The sequence below is a fragment of the Rhagoletis pomonella genome, unplaced genomic scaffold (genome assembly GCF_013731165.1).
Source record: "Rhagoletis pomonella isolate Grant_MI unplaced genomic scaffold, Rhpom_1.0 Rhpom_scaffold_00007, whole genome shotgun sequence".
NCBI lineage: Eukaryota > Metazoa > Arthropoda > Insecta > Diptera > Tephritidae > Rhagoletis > Rhagoletis pomonella.
Window position 1 is genome coordinate 67,864,256 of NW_023458561.1, and position 18,484 is coordinate 67,882,739.

General features: G+C 35.9%; 4 protein-coding genes across 5 annotated transcripts in view; 2 read left to right on the plus strand and 2 right to left on the minus strand.

Annotated features, from left to right (window-relative positions):
- Positions 1 to 711, minus strand: LOC118743394 (28S ribosomal protein S17, mitochondrial). Its single transcript, XM_036476034.1, has 2 exons — positions 475 to 711; positions 1 to 415 (listed from the first exon to the last, which is right to left on the minus strand). The coding sequence occupies exons 1-2, from the start codon at positions 580 to 582 to the stop codon at positions 56 to 58; spliced, it is 468 nt and encodes a 155-aa protein (XP_036331927.1). The 5' UTR covers positions 583 to 711; the 3' UTR covers positions 1 to 55.
- Positions 712 to 767: 56 nt separating this feature from the next.
- Positions 768 to 2,800, plus strand: LOC118743387 (ras-related GTP-binding protein C). The gene is made up of 5 exons (XM_036476022.1): positions 768 to 994; positions 1,067 to 1,531; positions 1,838 to 2,056; positions 2,119 to 2,261; positions 2,326 to 2,800. The coding sequence occupies exons 1-5, from the start codon at positions 992 to 994 to the stop codon at positions 2,633 to 2,635; spliced, it is 1,140 nt and encodes a 379-aa protein (XP_036331915.1). The 5' UTR covers positions 768 to 991; the 3' UTR covers positions 2,636 to 2,800.
- A 674-nt stretch (positions 2,801 to 3,474) lies between these two features.
- Positions 3,475 to 5,520, minus strand: LOC118743385. Its single transcript, XM_036476020.1, has 3 exons — positions 4,764 to 5,520; positions 4,128 to 4,697; positions 3,475 to 4,070 (listed from the first exon to the last, which is right to left on the minus strand). The coding sequence occupies exons 1-3, from the start codon at positions 5,202 to 5,204 to the stop codon at positions 3,780 to 3,782; spliced, it is 1,302 nt and encodes a 433-aa protein (XP_036331913.1). The 5' UTR covers positions 5,205 to 5,520; the 3' UTR covers positions 3,475 to 3,779.
- Positions 5,521 to 5,603: 83 nt separating this feature from the next.
- The window catches only part of LOC118743389 (PDZ domain-containing protein GIPC3-like), a 169,779-nt gene continuing 156,898 nt past the window's right edge, over positions 5,604 to 18,484 (plus strand). Inside the window, exon 1 of one of the 2 annotated variants that reach the window (XM_036476024.1) lies at positions 5,604 to 6,463. The gene's annotated coding sequence lies outside the window, so the exon portion shown is untranslated. Of the gene's footprint in view, positions 6,464 to 16,918; positions 17,072 to 18,484 lie in introns of those variants that run through there. The other variant, XM_036476026.1, reaches the window with a different exon arrangement.

Genomic DNA, 18,484 nt, shown 5'->3' on the forward strand with positions numbered 1-18,484 from the left:
TAAATTTGAACTTTCCAACTTATATTTTTTATCTTAAAAGAGTCACACTAATGAACTAAACAGCAAAAGGTTGTTCCTTGCCATCTTCATGGTACTTAATATAGGTTTCGCCATGCGTAAAGTCTCTGGTGCCCTCCAATCGTCCACGCGGCGGCGCTTTCTCATAGTCGAAGGCCTTCTCAGATTTACCATACAACCGATTCGCTTCCTCAATCTCATCGCGGTATTTTCCGACAACAACTTTCTTTCCAGACAGTGGATCTGTTATGTCACCCAATGGATATACAACTTTTTCCACTTTGTGCGAGATTAGGCGGGTCAGACGTTGCGGCAGCTCACTTATTAGCACGACATCGCCTGTTTTACACACTTTTTCAGGATCGTGAGCAAAAAAGAATTCATCTTTTTTGAAATACTGCAGAAAACGTAAAAAGTGTTAGCTACAGAGCGATAGCACAAATTTCTAGATCTCACCATGTTCAGATTCTTATCGAATTCCATGCGTCGTATGCGTATTTTGGAAGCGTTTTTTTTAATGCAAGGCATGCATTGCCCTAAAAGTATTGCACCACGAGTAGCCATTTGAGAAATTTAAGAATTAAAAACGCGATTTTCTAAACAATCTGCACAAACGGAAGAAATGCATGCGATATGAAATGTCAAATGAATACTCAGCTGGTGTTCAACTGTCAGTTGGGGCTTTTCTGATTAGAGTTGGGGCTATTTGCGCAAATTACAAACAAAGCAATTGGCACGTCACTTTTGACACATGGCATCGTCAGCTGTTTTTGTGATTTAGCTTAAAGTGGTTTTTTGTCCAGCGTTGGAAAATTGCACAAAAAACAACTAAAATATTAAGTGCGTATAAATATAAACAAACGTGATAAGTGCGAAATTATAGCGCAGCAACAATCACCACAACTCAATCAGCCATTGAATGCATGTAAAGCGGTGAAGCGTTTTAAACGAAACGCCAATAGAGCACAATATCATGGTAAGCTAAACACACCCCAAATATTGGAAGCCAGATAACTGCAGCGATATCTATTTTGTATCACCATTTAAGAGCTACGAGGAAGACGACTATCACGTGGACACGTTCCCAAAGGACTTTGGCTATGGGTCATTCGATCAGGATGGCTTAGACGCTCCCGGTATGGGCGGCGGTGAATCGAAGCCTCGCATCCTGCTAATGGGTTTGCGTCGATCCGGGAAGAGTTCAATACAGAAAGTGGTCTTCCACAAAATGTCACCAAATGAGACACTATTTTTAGAATCAACGAGCAAAATCGTGAAGGACGACATTAACAATTCCAGCTTTGTGCAGTTTCAGATATGGGACTTTCCAGGACAAATAGACTTCATAGACCCTACATTTGATTCCGATATGATTTTTGGTGGTTGCGGTGCTTTGGTGTTTGTAATCGATGCCAAGGATGACTACAATGAAGCACTAACGAAGTTCAAAAACACCGTTATAAAGGCATATAAAGTAAATCCGCGAATTAAATTTGAAGTCTTCATACACAAGGTATATAAATTTTATTATGCATGTGACAGCTTTGTGTGGTGATGGGCGTTGTTGACGCATTGAAAGCGTTATCAGTATTAATTGTGAGAAATAAACAGTTGTTAAATTAAATACTTTACATGAGCGAACTTTGTAGGTACTTATATGCATACGCACATACATACATATATATGTACATATGTATGAATTTCATTATTTTTAATTAATGATTTTCCTAGTTGTTTGGCTTTGTATATAAAAAAATATAAAAAGTTTCACTATTTCATAGGCTATAAATAAACATGTAAATCTTTTTTCATGCAAAAGGTCGATGGTATTAGCGATGACTCAAAAATGGAATCACAGCGTGACATACATCAGCGCGCCTCAGACGACCTGAGCGATGCAGGTCTTAATCAAATACATTTAAGTTTCCATCTAACTTCCATTTATGATCACTCAATATTTGAAGCGTTCTCCAAAGTAGTGCAAAAATTAATACCACAGCTACCGACGTTGGAAAATTTGCTGAATATTTTTATATCGGTAAGTGAGCATCTTATTTTATTCTACTAAAATACATAATACTGTCCTTACACTTTACTCAGCATTCAGGTATCGAAAAAGCGTTCCTCTTTGATGTGGTTTCGAAAATCTACATCGCCACCGATTGTTCGCCAGTGGATATGCAGAGTTATGAGCTCTGCTGTGACATGATCGATGTGGTCATCGATCTCTCAAGCATCTACAGGTAAGGCCGAGATGGCTGAATTCTGGCCTAAATATTATATGAATTCGCTTTTGATTCTCTACAGCTCCGAAGAAACCGCCTTTGATCACGAAAGCTCTAGTCTCATTAAGCTTAATAACAATACGATTTTGTATTTGCGGGAAGTAAATAAATTCCTTGCATTGGTCTGTATATTACGCGAAGAGAATTTTAATCGACAAGGTGTGATCGACTATAATTTTCTGTGCTTCCGCAAGGCGATCAGCGAAGTTTTCGAGTTGCGCATGAAAAGCCAGAAACTTGAGACTTTGGACGAGCAAATTGAACCAGAAGATGTGGCGGACGAGGATGAAGATGAACTTGTAGCGCGCGTAAATGAAAACCATTTAAATTAATTGTACTAAAAACGCCGACCAAAAAAACAATTGCTTGTGATTATTTTGTCCTATCACATTGTTTTTACCTAATCTAAGATAATTGAACAAACAACCACAGCAACAAGCAAATATATATATAATGTACAGGAAGTTTACTCTTTTGTTAAGGAATTGTATTTGAAATAATCCTAATTATATCTACATAAATATGTATGTTGCAAACGTTACGGCGCACTTATTATCCACACTTTTTTATACTTACTGAAGTTTATACTTGGACACGGGTACAAGAAAACTTCACTTTTTCACTCCTATATAACCACATATTTTTTTGTTTTAATGTGCCTTTATTGTGACTATTATTTCTTTATGCTTATCCCTTACAGTTATACTAAATGTTTTATATAATAATTTAAAACCTCTATTTTTTAAGATAAGAATAAGAAAGCACTCAATATTGTTTCAAAACCCAAAGCCTTTACCAGTGTAACAAGAGGAAAGATGAAGAAAACGCTGACCTTTTACCAGGAAAAGTTGTAATATTGACATTTTTATACTAGCTTACAAATTTTGTAGATCATGCATTGTGAAAAAGAAGAGTTGTGGCTGTATTACTTTTGTTATCTATAAAAATAAAATGTTTAAAATATAGACTTCCTTTATAATAAAAAAATAATAATAATAATAATTAAAAACAAAAGTTCTTAATTGTATCAGAATATTAATTACAAAACTTAAATGTTGGGTGCAGCATGGAACCCTCATTGAGAAACTTTCATAGCAATTTAAAGTGTATACGCAGAATTCTAGCACTCGTACTTTAACAACCCGGTATCTCACTTACAAAACTTTTGAAAGAGATTAAAAAACGGTAATTTTTTTATTTAAAGCCGTAACTTTACTAGGGGAAGAACTCATCTCAGATGTTTGTTCAAAACACAAAAACGTTTATACATATGTACATACATACATACTTGTAAATCTAGTTTTTCTATAAATAGTTTTAATGTTTTAATTAAAAATAGTATAAAAGAAATTAATTTGAATATGACGTATCTTTGAAGTAAGAATCGAAGACATAATTTAGAGTGCTATCCAATTAAAAAAGTTTAAGCATCGTAACATTGACGCAATGTTTTTAGTATACACTTTACCTTTTTTATTAATTGTTACATTTGTCACATCTTGGCGTATTAATCTTTACTGAATTCCGATGCAGAGTCTCTAAGCGAGCTTCAAATAAAATATCGTCAATAGCTTTCTTAGCAAACAGCTTTTGAGTTTCGGTTAAACTTCGATATTGATATGCCCAACTTATACCCAAAATATCAGCTTCGTCATTGGAATCTTTCAATTTCTTAAAGGATACATCCGTTGCCTCATTTCGAATCCTTTTTGGACTAGGCGAGGGTAGTTCACATTCCGCCTTTTTTGAGTCATTTAAAAGTGAAACCTGTTTAGTGTAACATTTTTAATTTTGTAGTATCCAAAGGCATATGTATTTACAAACCTCCTCGATGACTTCAATTTCGTCAATATCTTTCTGCTCTGTGTCGGTGCAGTTATAATTAAATTTTGTATTTATACTATCGTCACAGTGATTCCAACTGCCGTTATTATCCAGCGGGTCCTTGCACTCGTGGAGAAAGGAGAAATGGTCAAAATAAACCCATTTAACCTCGGGTGTTTTACCCAAACTGATTGCTCGTTTCATTTTGTGCCATTTCCTTCTATAGATCGAACGCAGACTGTTGATTTTTCTTTTCACCATATCTACATCGGCATTCGGTTCAACTTCACGCATTTTTTCTACCAAATCCAAGTAAGCTACCTTTTTTGCATCACGGTCCTTATACACTTCACTGCCATGTTTCCACAACTCTGGCTTTGATCGGTACAAGTTAATAAACGCTATCCAGAATTTATGTTGGGCGGATATTTTTAGAGCCATATCCATGATGCCATCCTCTTCGTTCGATTTATTCAGGCCAGTATATGCGACATCTTTTAATTCATTGCTTGATTTTGATAGATTAGGCGAATAATATGTACCCTTACTATTCATTTTCTGTGGTGCATACTGCAAAAGTTGTATGTTGTTTTAACTTGTTTGGATAGTGACAAATATGTGTAATTGCGTACTTACCTCCACAATATAATCGTTTTCATCTGCATCACTTTGCGGCTCTGAATTATCAAGTCTCACAAAGCTACTATCCTCGCACTGACTCCAACTATCCTCCTCTTCTTCCTCTGTGTCCTTACATTCGCGAAGGAAATTAAAATGTTTATAGTATACCCACTTAACATCTGCATCTATTCCAAGCTTAAGGTCCTCTTGAGCTTTGTACCACTTGCGTCTATAGCATGAACGCAAACTGTTGATTTTCTTCTTGACCATATCAACAGTGGCATTTGGCTCAACTTCGCGCATCTTCTCCACCAGCTCCAAATAGGCAAGCTTCTTTCCTTTTCGATCCTTATAGATTTCAGTCCCATATTTCCACAGCACTGGCTTGGACTTGTAAAGCTCAATGAATTCTATCCAGAATTCATGAAAGCTTGTTGAATTTGAACTGGTATTCATAACAGAGAAATTGTGAGCCACAAATACTGCTGGCGCAAACCAAATTATGCGATATTTTCCACAAACGGCTTGAAAGTTTGCGTCAAATACTCAACCCAGCTAGGATTGCCACCGCACAATTTTTCATGTGTTTATTAAAGTGCTGTAACTTGGTTACTGTTAATAAATTTGATTTTAGTTGAGCGATGAAAATAAAATTTTAGGACAATAATTTATTGTCAATAATATGCGGGACATTAGTTAAAGCGCATTAAAATCCACTTTTTCTTACAAATACACGGACTGCGTAATGACATGTGGCAATGCTGCCAGCTGTCAATGCTTCAATTGACGTTTCTTCGTACCTGGTCAGCTCCAGCTTGGCCCCACCGCCTCAACCAAAAACAAAATAATGCACTTTCACAAAAATCAAAACAATAGTGCGCACAGAATCTGTGATAAAAGTTAAACCAAAAACGTACGACCAAATAAAAATGAAGAAAAAGTGTGAGAAAACTGGATACGTCAATTATTTTAGTTGCTTTCAGAGCGAAGTTGGAGCGAGTCAAGCGAAAGTTTAGTCGATCGGTGGGCGCAGTTTTATTTCTGGGAAAAAAAATTTGTGTAGCCAATCTCGGTGCTTAAAAGTGTTTAATCTGCGGTGTGTGTTTCGTGAAACATTTTAAAAGATATCGCTATAGCGAATACATTTTACCAGATATTAATTTGCAATTTATATAAGCAATGTTACACGAGTGTTAATTGGAAATTTAAAGGGTGTGTAGAAACGTCGCAAGCACTGTATCGACTTATCACTCGTCAACCCAATCCAATCCTGCCTTCATCGCTGAAATTGTGTGCATCCCAGACCCCCGTATATGCATATGTACATACATATGTAATTGCATTCGCTTGTGTGCACTTGCACGTACTTAGAGTACCGTTCGTTCATCATTTTCTACATACAGAGAGTGGCGTAGATAAAATCCGCTAAACGTTTGTAAACCGGCATATACATACATATGTGTGTGCGTACGTATGTTGTATATATTGTGAGCGGAAATTTCATTATTTTTTGTTGTATTAAAATCGGATATTGAATATCGAAATCACGTGGAACTATCGACGGTTTATGGTAAATCGAGTTTGACCTGCCTGTGCAGCCGAAACAAACAGGTACACATACTAGCAGTGAAGTGGCCTAACTAAAATTTCGACATCATATTTTCCAATTGGACTACAATCAATTTGGAGCGTTGATATTTCCGATTAGACCTTCGGTAAGTTCCGTTTTTGTTTATCCGCTGCATTTCCTCCGCCATTTTGCATAATTCATCACGTTTTTGTATGTAGTATATATGTATTTATACACTGTATATAAATATGGAGGAGGTACTTCCTTATCCTTGGCTGACTTCTTATCGCACAAACGCATAATTCTCACCCAACCTTGTACATACACAAATTAATAATAAATACTTGCTTTTTCTATATGTTTGTTGCGTTCTTTGCAACTTTTAATGGAGTTTTCTTAATTGGGATTAAATCAACTGCACATCTGTACAGCTGAAAAATATGAATAAATAAGTGGTGAAAGGTGGTTGGCGTAAAAATTTTCCTTTGTTTAAGCAGCCTTGTTTCTTCTTCTTTTGAATGATCTTCATGGTTTTCTCCGATTAGTTGCTATTGTTAACACTTTTTGCTATCTAATTTATACAGTTGCATATGTATGTATACATATGTATGTATGTATGTCAAAGTATTAAAAATTGTTACAATACTGAAAATAGTATCTAACTACCTAGATAGTAATTTCTACATGCATACGTACATATCGTCGTTTGTAGTAAAAAACCGCGTATCGTGGTTCTGCAAAACCTCGTCAATGACATTTTTGTCAAAAAATATACATACATATTTGCTTACCGGAAGCTCCTGGCATCAAGTTCTTATCCATTTGCAAATACTAAAATATCGATACCTAAGTAGATATAACAAAAAAGAGATAATTGGGGATAAAAGAGAGAACCGTTTCGAAATGAAACAAGTTTTATTCTCTCCTATAAAATTTGGGCAACCTCACCTACGAGATTTGTACTTTCTTGATACGCGGTTTTGTACTTTAAACGACGATATGTATGCATGTATGTATATACATATACATATTCATAAATATATGTATGTTGTAAAATACAGTTCCTTCTCTAAAAAACCCCATTCAGGAAATTTCAGCCAAATTTTAAATTTTCTCACAAGTGTTATGCCGATTTCCTTTCTACCGAAAATGCAACCTTCTCTTTGCCCTCTACGCACAAACATTAAGAAGAAAGCGATGAGAAGGCAACATTTTTTGTAGAAACGAAATCGCCATTAGATTTGGGTATACAGTTTTTTAGCCCATTCAATTTTAGTCTAATAATATGCAAGTTTCAAGCGACTAAAAATTACCGTTAATTTTTTTTTTATTTTTTTTGCGGAAGGTGTTGCAGATTTCTTTCACATAAAAAAAAAAGGTTTATATTATGCTGCTATGTGAAGAATTTGTTGCAGAATTTTTTCAGAATTTTCTTTATTTTGCGTACAGAAATTTTTTTACGAGTTCCTGTCGACCCCTTCATATAATTTTATTTGAAGATTCGTAAAAAAATCGTTACAAAAATGAGATACTCCTAAAGATTTCGTTAACGCCCGGCAACAGCAATAATAAACTGTCCACTGAACACGTCTTAGCCGTAAGGGTTGCTTTCTTCAATGGCGATTAAATTTTAGGCTGGGGATGCATTTTTATATTTGTTTAGAAGAAAATGATTTCATATACTTTTTCGCTTCCTTTGCTAAAATTTCAATTTTGTTGCATAAATCTTTTCTTTTCAGTTTTTTAATTAAATTTTTTTGTTTACCATTTCCACAGTATTTATTCACCATTTCATCCATAGTTGACAGTCGCTTTGACTTCTTTCACGAAATTTCGCTGACAGAGTAACTATTCGGCATTGATTTTCCACATATGTGCATATGTATGTATGTATGTATGTATGTACATACATAATAGCAACCTTTTTGCAGTGCTTTCAATGACTCATTCAGCCAAAGCGTTCATTTTCAGTCACGATTGAAATCAATGTGAAATTGTCGGTACAATGTTACCTTCCGTAAAAGAAATTTTTGATTTCCCCCATTTTCGGTACTTTTATACATAAGGGGTATTCACGAACCGGTGCATACGGTCTAGCATAGTGCATAGATAGCATAAATAGCACATATAAGTAATACCTAAACACTTTGACCGGTTTTTATTATTGTTTAGATCACTTTTTGCTAGTTTTTAGGTCAACGAAATCCGAACCCTGTTGATGACAGTGTTTCACATACCAAACAATTTTTTTTCATTCTAGAGAAAAAAAACGTACAAAATATTAATGGCAAAATTGTTTGGCTTTTGTCTATTCGGGGATAAAAATTTTGGAAAAAGGTATAAAATAAACTCTAAATTAGGTCGAGACTTTTAGTCTTCGAGGTCTTTAGACATATTTTTGATCCGATCATGTATATATTTGTAATCGAGGTTTCCAGGGCGGTTTTATTAAATAGGCGTACAAAAAAAAATACTATTGATGCTTTATTTTTGTCTGATCCAACTAAAGTATAGAAGTAAAAACAATTTTTTGAAGTATACAAAAACTAAAATATGTGCGATGAACTCTACCAAATATAATTTACATACATATAAACCCCATTAACGGTAAGCGTTTTTATTCTCTATGAACTGCCGTAAAATTTGGAAAACAGCAAATTAAAATATGAATACATATACATACATACATACTACATACATACATAGTTATTTAAGCAGGTGTGTACACACTTTGTTACTCTTCCACCGAAAGTGCTCACACAGTAGATAGTCAATTAACGAGCATTTGAACAATACCATAGTAAAGTTTTGTAAGCTGTTGATTCGGCCATTAAAACAATAAAACAAAAGAACGGGCCACGAAAAGATTTGCAGCTACTTTTTCTTTTTGATAAAAGAGGAAAAAAAAACGCATAAAAAACTCACAGATTTTACCGCCTGGTCTGGTCTACCTATTTGATGGCAGTCTGTCTGAGCGTATATTTTCCTATTTTTGTGCTTTCGCATCAGATTTATCGCTTGCACGTGTTAGAATATCTGCATAAGTATGCAAATTTGTATTTGTGTATTCAGTTGTTTATTGTTAACAATTTCTTAACCAAGAACCAAAAGCTCGGCTCTTAACTGTGCCACAGCAGCGCATAGTTAACGCTTTGGTATCCATCTCAACAGAATTAGCCGTCATAAAATGCCAGATATTACCATGAATTTTAACCTAATTCGGATACGCGCAGACGTGTGGACGCATTGCGGATATGCGTGGCTGAAAGTGAACTGAATGCCGCTTACAATTAGTGTGTCTACTAGCTATGAAAGTCGTGGACTTACTTAATGTTAATAATTTTCAAGTACATTAAAGAGTTAGTGCGGCGTGAAGTTAGCGCCCGTTTTTATTTTCATTTTCATAACTTTAGACCTTAATTTATCCACCAACATAGTTTTTTTTTTTTCAATTCAAAAAAAAAAAATAAATAAAATAAAATAATGAAAAATCCACATACATATGTATCTACATAAATTTATTGTTGCATGGTGTACCTACCTAATTTTGTTATTTATTTTCGGCATACAATCACGTGTAATAATAGTAATAAGTAAACACTAAAACTTGCCTGGAGTTAAAACTGACTAAAATGGTGCACTTAGAATAATTTCTTTTCATTGAATTTTTGACTAAGTCTCGTGAAACCAAATATTCGAACTAGATGTTTTCGACCATCGCCATCTTTTTGATGCAGAAATATTCCTAGAGCATCTAGAGCATTGGTCGTTTAGTAGCAAAAAGGTTTTGTTGCTCGCCAGGCTTATGTAGTCGTTTGCAATAGTCCGAAAATTATCGCTTTTCCATCACGGACAAGAATTATCCTCTAACAAACATCCAAACGCTAGCTGGGATATATGTACATATGTAAGTAATACGTACATACATATGTACATACGTGGGTATGTGTGTAATAACCATCTCATATTACCATTTATTGTGACATTCATTATTTTTACTCTCCATAGTTTCCACTTACTCATACATATTTTGTTGGACTAACGGAAGTCATACAATTATTTTAATGCTACCTAGCGTGACAACAGCTCTCACGCAGCCCACAACTGGACAGAACATAGCACCCCATTGACAGCTCTACTAGGAAATATAAAAATTATGCTACATTTTAAATGCCAACAACCTGCATACTTAAAGTGACCAATCGTACTTTTTTTTCGGAAGTAGAGTATGTACTTCTTTTTTAGCTATTGTACTTCGTACTTCGCAGTGCACGCAAATGCACGATCAAGTACTTTGGCTTGATCCTGGATAGGAAGCTGTTGTGGAAGGCTAATATTGAGGAAAGGGTAAAAAAGGCGTCGGTTGCCTTTTACTGCTGTAGAGGTGCTATCGGTTAAGGGTGAGGTCTCTCGCACAAATTAATTCATTAGGTCTGTGAAACCATAATTTAGACTATCTTATTTAACAATTGGAGCGTTTACAGCGGATGGCCCAAATCAGAATTAGGCGTTCATTAAGAACCACATCTACACTGGCGTATAATGTCATGTTGAACACGGCGCCTGCGGACATTGCAGACAGAATTGTCGCAGCACGAACTGCTACTAGGCTCAGAGAAACCGGGTGGTAACACTCTGGAGTTCTAGAGGGCTTTGTCTTCGCCCTGAACACACATATTACAGCGCCTCCAAAATTGCTCGCAGAACCTCGTTCTCTACCTATCTTCTTTCGAGAGAGGATGGGGTTACTCGAAGAAGGGAGCGGTAAACTTCTTCATGGACAAATCAAAACTTGGAGACAGGGTTGGTGAAGGTTTCTTCTGTCGCAAACTCTCCACCAAAACTATGTTCAGACTTCCGGACTTCTGTAGTGTTTTTCAGGGGGAAATCATCAAGGAAGCGAGTGTGATGGTACACTCGAAATCGGTAAATGAATGCCTGACGTCTCTATCAGTCGCATCGGAGAACTTCTTAATAAGGCTAGTTTAGTTGCCGGGTCGTGCGGGGATATCGCGGAAAACTGTGTAACTGATGATCTTGCGTTGGAAAGGCACCCTAAAATGTTACCCCAGGTACACTCTTGGATGGTTGCGCCTAGTGTTAGCTCGGCGAGCGCTAAACTAACACGAATACTTCGAATTCGCAATAAAGAAATTGCATGCTCTACTAAATACTTAATACGTTGGGCAAAAGAAAGCGATGCTCCTTTTGTGACAGAAAAAAATGAAAAGCTCACAATTCTCTGCTGCAGCAAATATTTTTATAGGGCACTTTAAAAACCTTTCTGCAGCGCAAGACACGAGTGACCCATCGTTACCCCCGTTAAAGGTGCCGAAAAACACAATACCTCTCAAAGGCTAAGGATGGGGGCTCTGACAGGCCATTGTACGATTGGTGTTCACGTGGTAAGACTAGGAATTTCAACTGATCCCTTCTGTATCAGCTGTCAAGAGGAAGATGTGGTCGAATCATCTCCACACTTTGTTTTAGACTGTCCGACCTTCGCGAGGCTAAGACGGAAGCATTTTGGCTCGCACTTCGTAACTTACACTGAGCTCTCAGGGATCGAAATTTGGTAATCGGCTCGCAGCGTTACGACGACTAAATTACGAGTTCCGTTTAGTTTCGCGGTATCACCAAGGACAATCTCTTAATTTTGCAAGTGTGCCCCTAGCCTGTGGCAAGCACTTTAACCTAACCCAACCTAACCTGTACTGCCTTGAGCTATGAAATAGTTGGTCACATTATGCATACTACATATAAAAATGTACATATGTACATGTACATGCATGGAATTACGTTTATTCATACATACATATATGGCTATACATATATGTATATAGGTAAATTCATATGCAAAAACTGCAATAACTGCTATACATTTACATTCTTACATACATACATTCATAAGAATTCAAGTACCTATGTACATACATATAGTATATGTATATATTGGGGCATTTGTAAATATGTACATAATTTAAAATGCAAAGTCATGAATATCAAATATAGTATAAATTAATAACGCTGGCTTTGCACTTGTTGTTTTGATGCGAAAGCACCAATTTCAGCTGAATTGGGAAGTATCACAGCCCTGAACTGAGGAATATGTATGGATGTTGTATATTACAAAGTTACATTCGGGGTTTTCACAACGATATCTTATGGTTCCATGTTGTAAACTTTAAATTGCTAAAAATGTTAATGTATAATAAAAGTTATATTTTAATTTTCAGTGTTAAAAAATAGTTGGTTGTGGCTTCGAGTCTTCTCACCAATTATTTAAGCTTTTAAAATTTACGACATGCAACAATACGACACTTACAACACCCCTATTGTGAATACCCCTATTGAGAAAAATTTAATACTTCCTGCAAACTCCCTCCAAACTAAAGCTACCGAAACGGTAACGAAATCTTTAAAAGTATCGGTAGTTGGTTCCGAATTCTGTCTTCATTGAAAATCCTTGGAAATGGTTGACATGAACTCGTAAAGAAATTTCGGTACTAAATATTTCTTAAAGATGTTTCTGACAAAATACATCGCAGCGTATTTTTTCAATGCCTTACCGATTTGCTTCCGGAATTTCGTAAAAGCTTGGACGTGTGCATAATGATTTCGTTACGAATTATTTCTCTAATTTTTTCTTAAGTACTTTTTATTTGAAGCTTCGGAGAATATTCCAAGAACGAATTGTATCCTACTCAAAGATATATTTTATCCAGTACGGTTTTTACCTCGTCCGAAAATAAACTTCTTAGGTGCGGTTAAAATTTATAAACAATTGGTCATATAAGTATCCTCGGATTTTACTATTTGGAAAGGTTCGGGTAGATTAATCTGGCCGGAATTAATACAAATATAGACTGGTTGCTTCCTACTGATATCAAATTTTGGCCGATTGCTATGAGTTGACTAGGCATCACTTAAGACTTTTCGCGAATTTTAGTAGGGATTTGAATTGTGTATGCGATGTATGCAGGGTTGCCACTGACGAACAAAAATACTTACCATTTACTTTGAAAATATCTACCAATAACTTTTTTTAGTTATTTTTATATAAAACTATAGATTTGTTCTCTTTTTGAGTTATTTCAATAAAAATAAAATTTTTTTATTAAGGCGCTTTTTATTTAACCAATGATATGATATTTGAGATCATACTAATGGCTTCTTCTCGGTTTTTTTTTTTTTGATTTTTTTCTGTTTGTAAAAGAATATTGTTTGCGCTTTAACCAAAATCATAAAAATCAAGGATTAAAGCTATAGTTTAGAAGAATTCAACAAATTTTCGCCAAAATTTCGTACTTATATCTCAAAATTTTTAGAAAATTTTTGGGTAAATAATTTTTATTACCCATTGAAAAACTCCCGTTGACTTAAAATTTTTTTGCCACTGGACTTTTCAGTTTTTTCTTTTTTAATTTTATTTAAAGAATAATTTAAAATATTTCGGCAATCAAAAGCTCCTCTGGATTCCAGTAAAATGAGTTTTGAATAGGACACACGTTTGACAACGAATGGGATTAAATAGACTATACTTATAGAAAGAAATTTATAATCACCCTTTTTGGTTTCCATGTATTTACTATGGGTGCATGAAAAATTTTCAGTTTGATTTTTTTTCGAAACTCAGGTTGAGGCAAAATATAAAGATAACTTCGAAAAATAAAGCTAGAACGAACAGCTTTAACGATCACACAAATTACTTTTACAAAAATCTACCAAAATGAAAGTAAATTTACCTTTTAACCAACCCACATTTTTTCTACCAAATTTTGTAATAATTTACCAAAGTGGCACCGCTGAATATATGTATAAATTTAAGAACAAAATAGAAAACTAGATCAGGCTGATAAATACATTAAGGTGATATCGTGCCGACGTTCCTTATGCGTCGTAATCTCGTAAAGAAAGTACATAAGTTAATTTTTGTGGAAATTCATAAGAGAAACTTGGATCAGGGATGTTTTGCAGTTTTTAGTTTTTGGGGCGACGGAGAGCTAATCAATGCTGGTAAGGAAAAGTAACATCTTCCATGAAAAAACTATTTCTCCTTTTTAAGTTAACCCACTCATCAATCAGACTGCCCTCGTCGATACTCGCTTTAGATGCAAAACATAAAAAATATTGCTTGAAATGCTTCGATTTTTTTCTTTGGCGTCTCACGATATGTGCAGCAAAGTTATTTTGTTTTTATTGAGTAAATTGACATTTACGATGACCTATTCGGCGCTTTATCCAGTTCTTCCACTATTTTATTTACAACAGCCTGAATGTAAAAAGGCCAAAGTGCTTATCCAAGTTGCGGCGCTTTAACCAGTTTTTTTTTAGCCTCCGAGTTTCGCTTTTGTTTTACCAGTTTGCCTGATTTCTTTTTACACAGGCGGGGTGTTTCCCGATTGTATTAATTGTAAAACACCGCGGTGTGCAAATTGAATCATACGTATATACATACATATGTAGACGTATCCATCCAAAGCCCATACTCTTACGTTAAGTTCGTTGAACGAAAACGTGAAACCCATTCAGCGGCAACACTAGCATCTGCCACAGATGCGGCACCAACTGCACCAGCAACACCAGTTTAGCGGCATGCCAAACATGCCTTGTTAAAGTGCATTCAGATGTGGCAACGCAAGTGCTTTCTCAATGCGTTCGAGTGTTGCCGCGTGACACACTTGTTGGAGATTTTGTCCGCAATATTTAGTAACAGTAATATTGTACAAAATATCGACAATCGAAATTATAACCTACTTTGGAAAATGCCTTTGGATGCATAGAGAGGCTGCTGCCGCAAATATTTTTCAAAATTCTTGAGTTTGAGAAACTTTTCGAAACTATTTGCATTGCGTCGTCTGGCCGGACATTTAGCACGGCTGAAATGTATGTGTTGTTGCTATGGTATGTGGTTGGTTGTGTTGTCGTCTTCGTCATCGCTGCTATGCCAACGCGAGTACGTTCCGCTCTTTTATATGTACATATTTTGTTTGGTCAAAATCACGTTTCGCCATTGCAAATTTTTCGCCATCACTTTACCATGTAAAGTTAGTCGAATTGTCAGGCTATCGACTTATTGCTGTAAATATGTATGTATGAATGTACTGTCCAACAAAGTGATCAAACGATGGACGAGAGCATGCCAGACTATGTAGACCACACCATCGAATACTTTGCATTCATAAGTAAATATGTATGTAAAAAGATTGTTTGTGATTGTGCTTCACATCACTGCAAAAATCGTTGGACTATGTGGTCCATTTGTTGTGCCATGTTGGAATGCTCCTCTGTTATGCTTATTGTAACCCATCATTGCCCGTGCACACAATAGGGCTATTCGCGATCCGGTGCAAATGGCCTAGCATCATTGCAATGCAAATTTGTATTGCAAATTATTTGCAATACACAAACAAAATACACGCATTTGCATTTGTCATGGCTTGACAAATTTGCAATACCTAAAATCCATAGCATAAAAATGCTATGCATTGCATTCATAAACAAAACCAAAGCTGATGCACAAAAATTGTTTTGCAAAAGCTTTACCATGACAGTTTAATAAAGGCCGCTCACAATCCATGGCATATTTCTGCAATTGCATAAATTTGTCAGCTCTTATGCACCAAATCGCGAATAGCCCTAATGTTTGTTGGGCTGTGTTGCCGATGGCTGGGTGCTCCATGGAGTAATGCCTTGGAGTAGTTTTGTTTTAATTGTACCACATTTTTTCTTAGCATTTAAGGTAATTTTGGAGTACCCTTAGGGCATACTCTTTACATGAGTGCCATGGAATAGTCGCGATTTTCGCAGAGATGCAGAAAAAAGGCGAAGACGTCGATTTTTTATACAATACATAGTACATATATGTAGCTAATTTTGTCTCATTTTCCCCTACATTATATGAATGTATTTGTTTTGCTTTTCAGATTTGAATCAATCGGCTCTGGAAAGCTCCTGGTGAGATATTAGTTGCGTTTTTTTACTCATTTCCAGTAAAATCCAGTAAAAGTTTTTACGAATTTTCATGTTTTGGCGTTTTCGTACGCAAAAACTTGCAAAGTAGGGGAAATTGAGAGAGCGAAAAATGACAGCTGAAGTTGCAAGTTTTTACTGGATTTTACTGGATAAATTTTTACTTGTAAGAATTTGCCAGTACGAAAAACAGCTGATCGCATGTTGCTGGATGAAATTTAAACTAATAAGGAAACTGTTTGTGGATTTTTATTGTGGAAATTTTCAAAACAAACATATTTAAATATAAAATATATCGTTTTATTGGGAATATGCTGCGAACAAACAACCAATTTATCAGCTGTTCATGAAACTTGCAAATTATTACTGGAAAAGCGTTCGCGTACTTTTTTGCAAATTTTTTCTATGAGAACGAATTCTTAGAAATAAAGTTACTGGAGAGTTACTGGCAAGTTACTGGATAATTTGTAAAAAAACACAACTATTTTATTTCCTCGTTCAAGATACGAGTGCATATGAATGTAGGTACATATATTCAAACGTATGTACATATGTACCGAAATGTATTTGTGTGCAGGTATCAAATATTATTTGTTTTATATTTTCTCCATCGCAACGGGCTTCGTCATTCGTATTGCATTGTTCCGTTTACTGGTCTCTGCTGCAGCGATGACTAATAACTAGGGCGAAAAGGGAATAACAGCCCTAGTCGCGTGTTGTCACAGTCGTCAATTGTTACAGTTCAATTGTCATTATCGTGTCATCAACTGTCGTGTCATAGGTATGCACAGTCAATAATGACAAGCGAAAAGCTCGTTTTATTTGCCAATTGCGGCGAAAGTTTGTCTATAGTGAAACAGCTGTTCTTTGTTTACATATGAGTTGTTATTTTTGACCGCCACTGCAACAGACGGCATTTCTTTTCAATAAAATACATCGCAGCAATGGATTACTAAACGCCAGAAAAGCGAGTAATTTTATAATAGGAAAATTCGTTTAATTTTATTGTGAATTCGTGTATTAACAGGTGAATACACCACAGAAGTGCAGCTGCAGTTTTGTGAAGACCACGTGCAACGAACTGCAAACGTGTAAAAACTGTCCAAAAAAACTGTTGTCTCGGAGTTCCCTCAGAAGTCTTTTTCTCTGTTTTTCTGTTTCTCTGTTTTTCTTGCAGTTTCACCATAATGGTGTATTTTTAGACAAAGTTGTGTATCATGTTTTGGAGTTTTTGGCATTTCGGTTCAAAAACCGGTTTTCAGCCCTAATAAAAATAGATTGGCGCTAACACAATATGTTAGTGTTTAGCCGAGATTCGCTTCACACACGCAACGGGAAAGACCAGCCGAGGGGCGACTTCTATTAGAAAAAACTTTTTTGGTTTGTTTCAGACCCACGAAATGGTATCGCGCACTGCTAACCACTACACCACAGCGACGTGCCAAGGTATACGGCATGGTTTTAAATAGGTGCATTCTTTTGCAACCGAGCTACAAAAAACACTCGCTTAAATGACGAAATACACGCAAAGCAACATTACAAACTCGGCTATTTATCCGAGTTCATCCAGGTCGGTTAAAAAATACGCGACCTGGGGCTCTATTCTGTAACTGTGAGAAAATGTAGAGTACACCGAGTGCAAAACTCACAACCAAAAACTCACCGACTAAAATTCCGTGAGTTTTTCGGAAGAGAAGTGTACACAATTTTGCCAGTTAAAACTCATTCTCACTCTTCCTGAATCGCAAAATGAGGAAGTGTACACAATTTTGACAGCTAAAACTCATTCTCACTCTTCATGAATCGCAAAATGAAGAGTTCACACAATTTTCAGTGTACACTTGAAAACCCACAGTTACAGAATAGAGCCCCTGAAGGATAGTGTTAAGTGAAAAAACTGCTCTATTGTGATTTGTTAATGGGAAAGTGGAGAGGGAAATTCTTGTTTCCTTATATACGTGACTTACATTTTAAATAAGTATTAAATAGTCACATGTTTCTTGCCAGCTACCAACAGGGTTGCTTAGGTAGCTAAAAGGAAATTTTACCCGAGTTGAGCGTTCCTTTGTCGCTTGCTTACAAAAAATGCACCACAAGGGCTGCCACAATTTCTCCGTTATCTCAATTATACCCTTGGGCGTATGAGTAACTTTTTTATACGAGCGATTTTGTGCTGTCGCTCTGTGCAATCGAT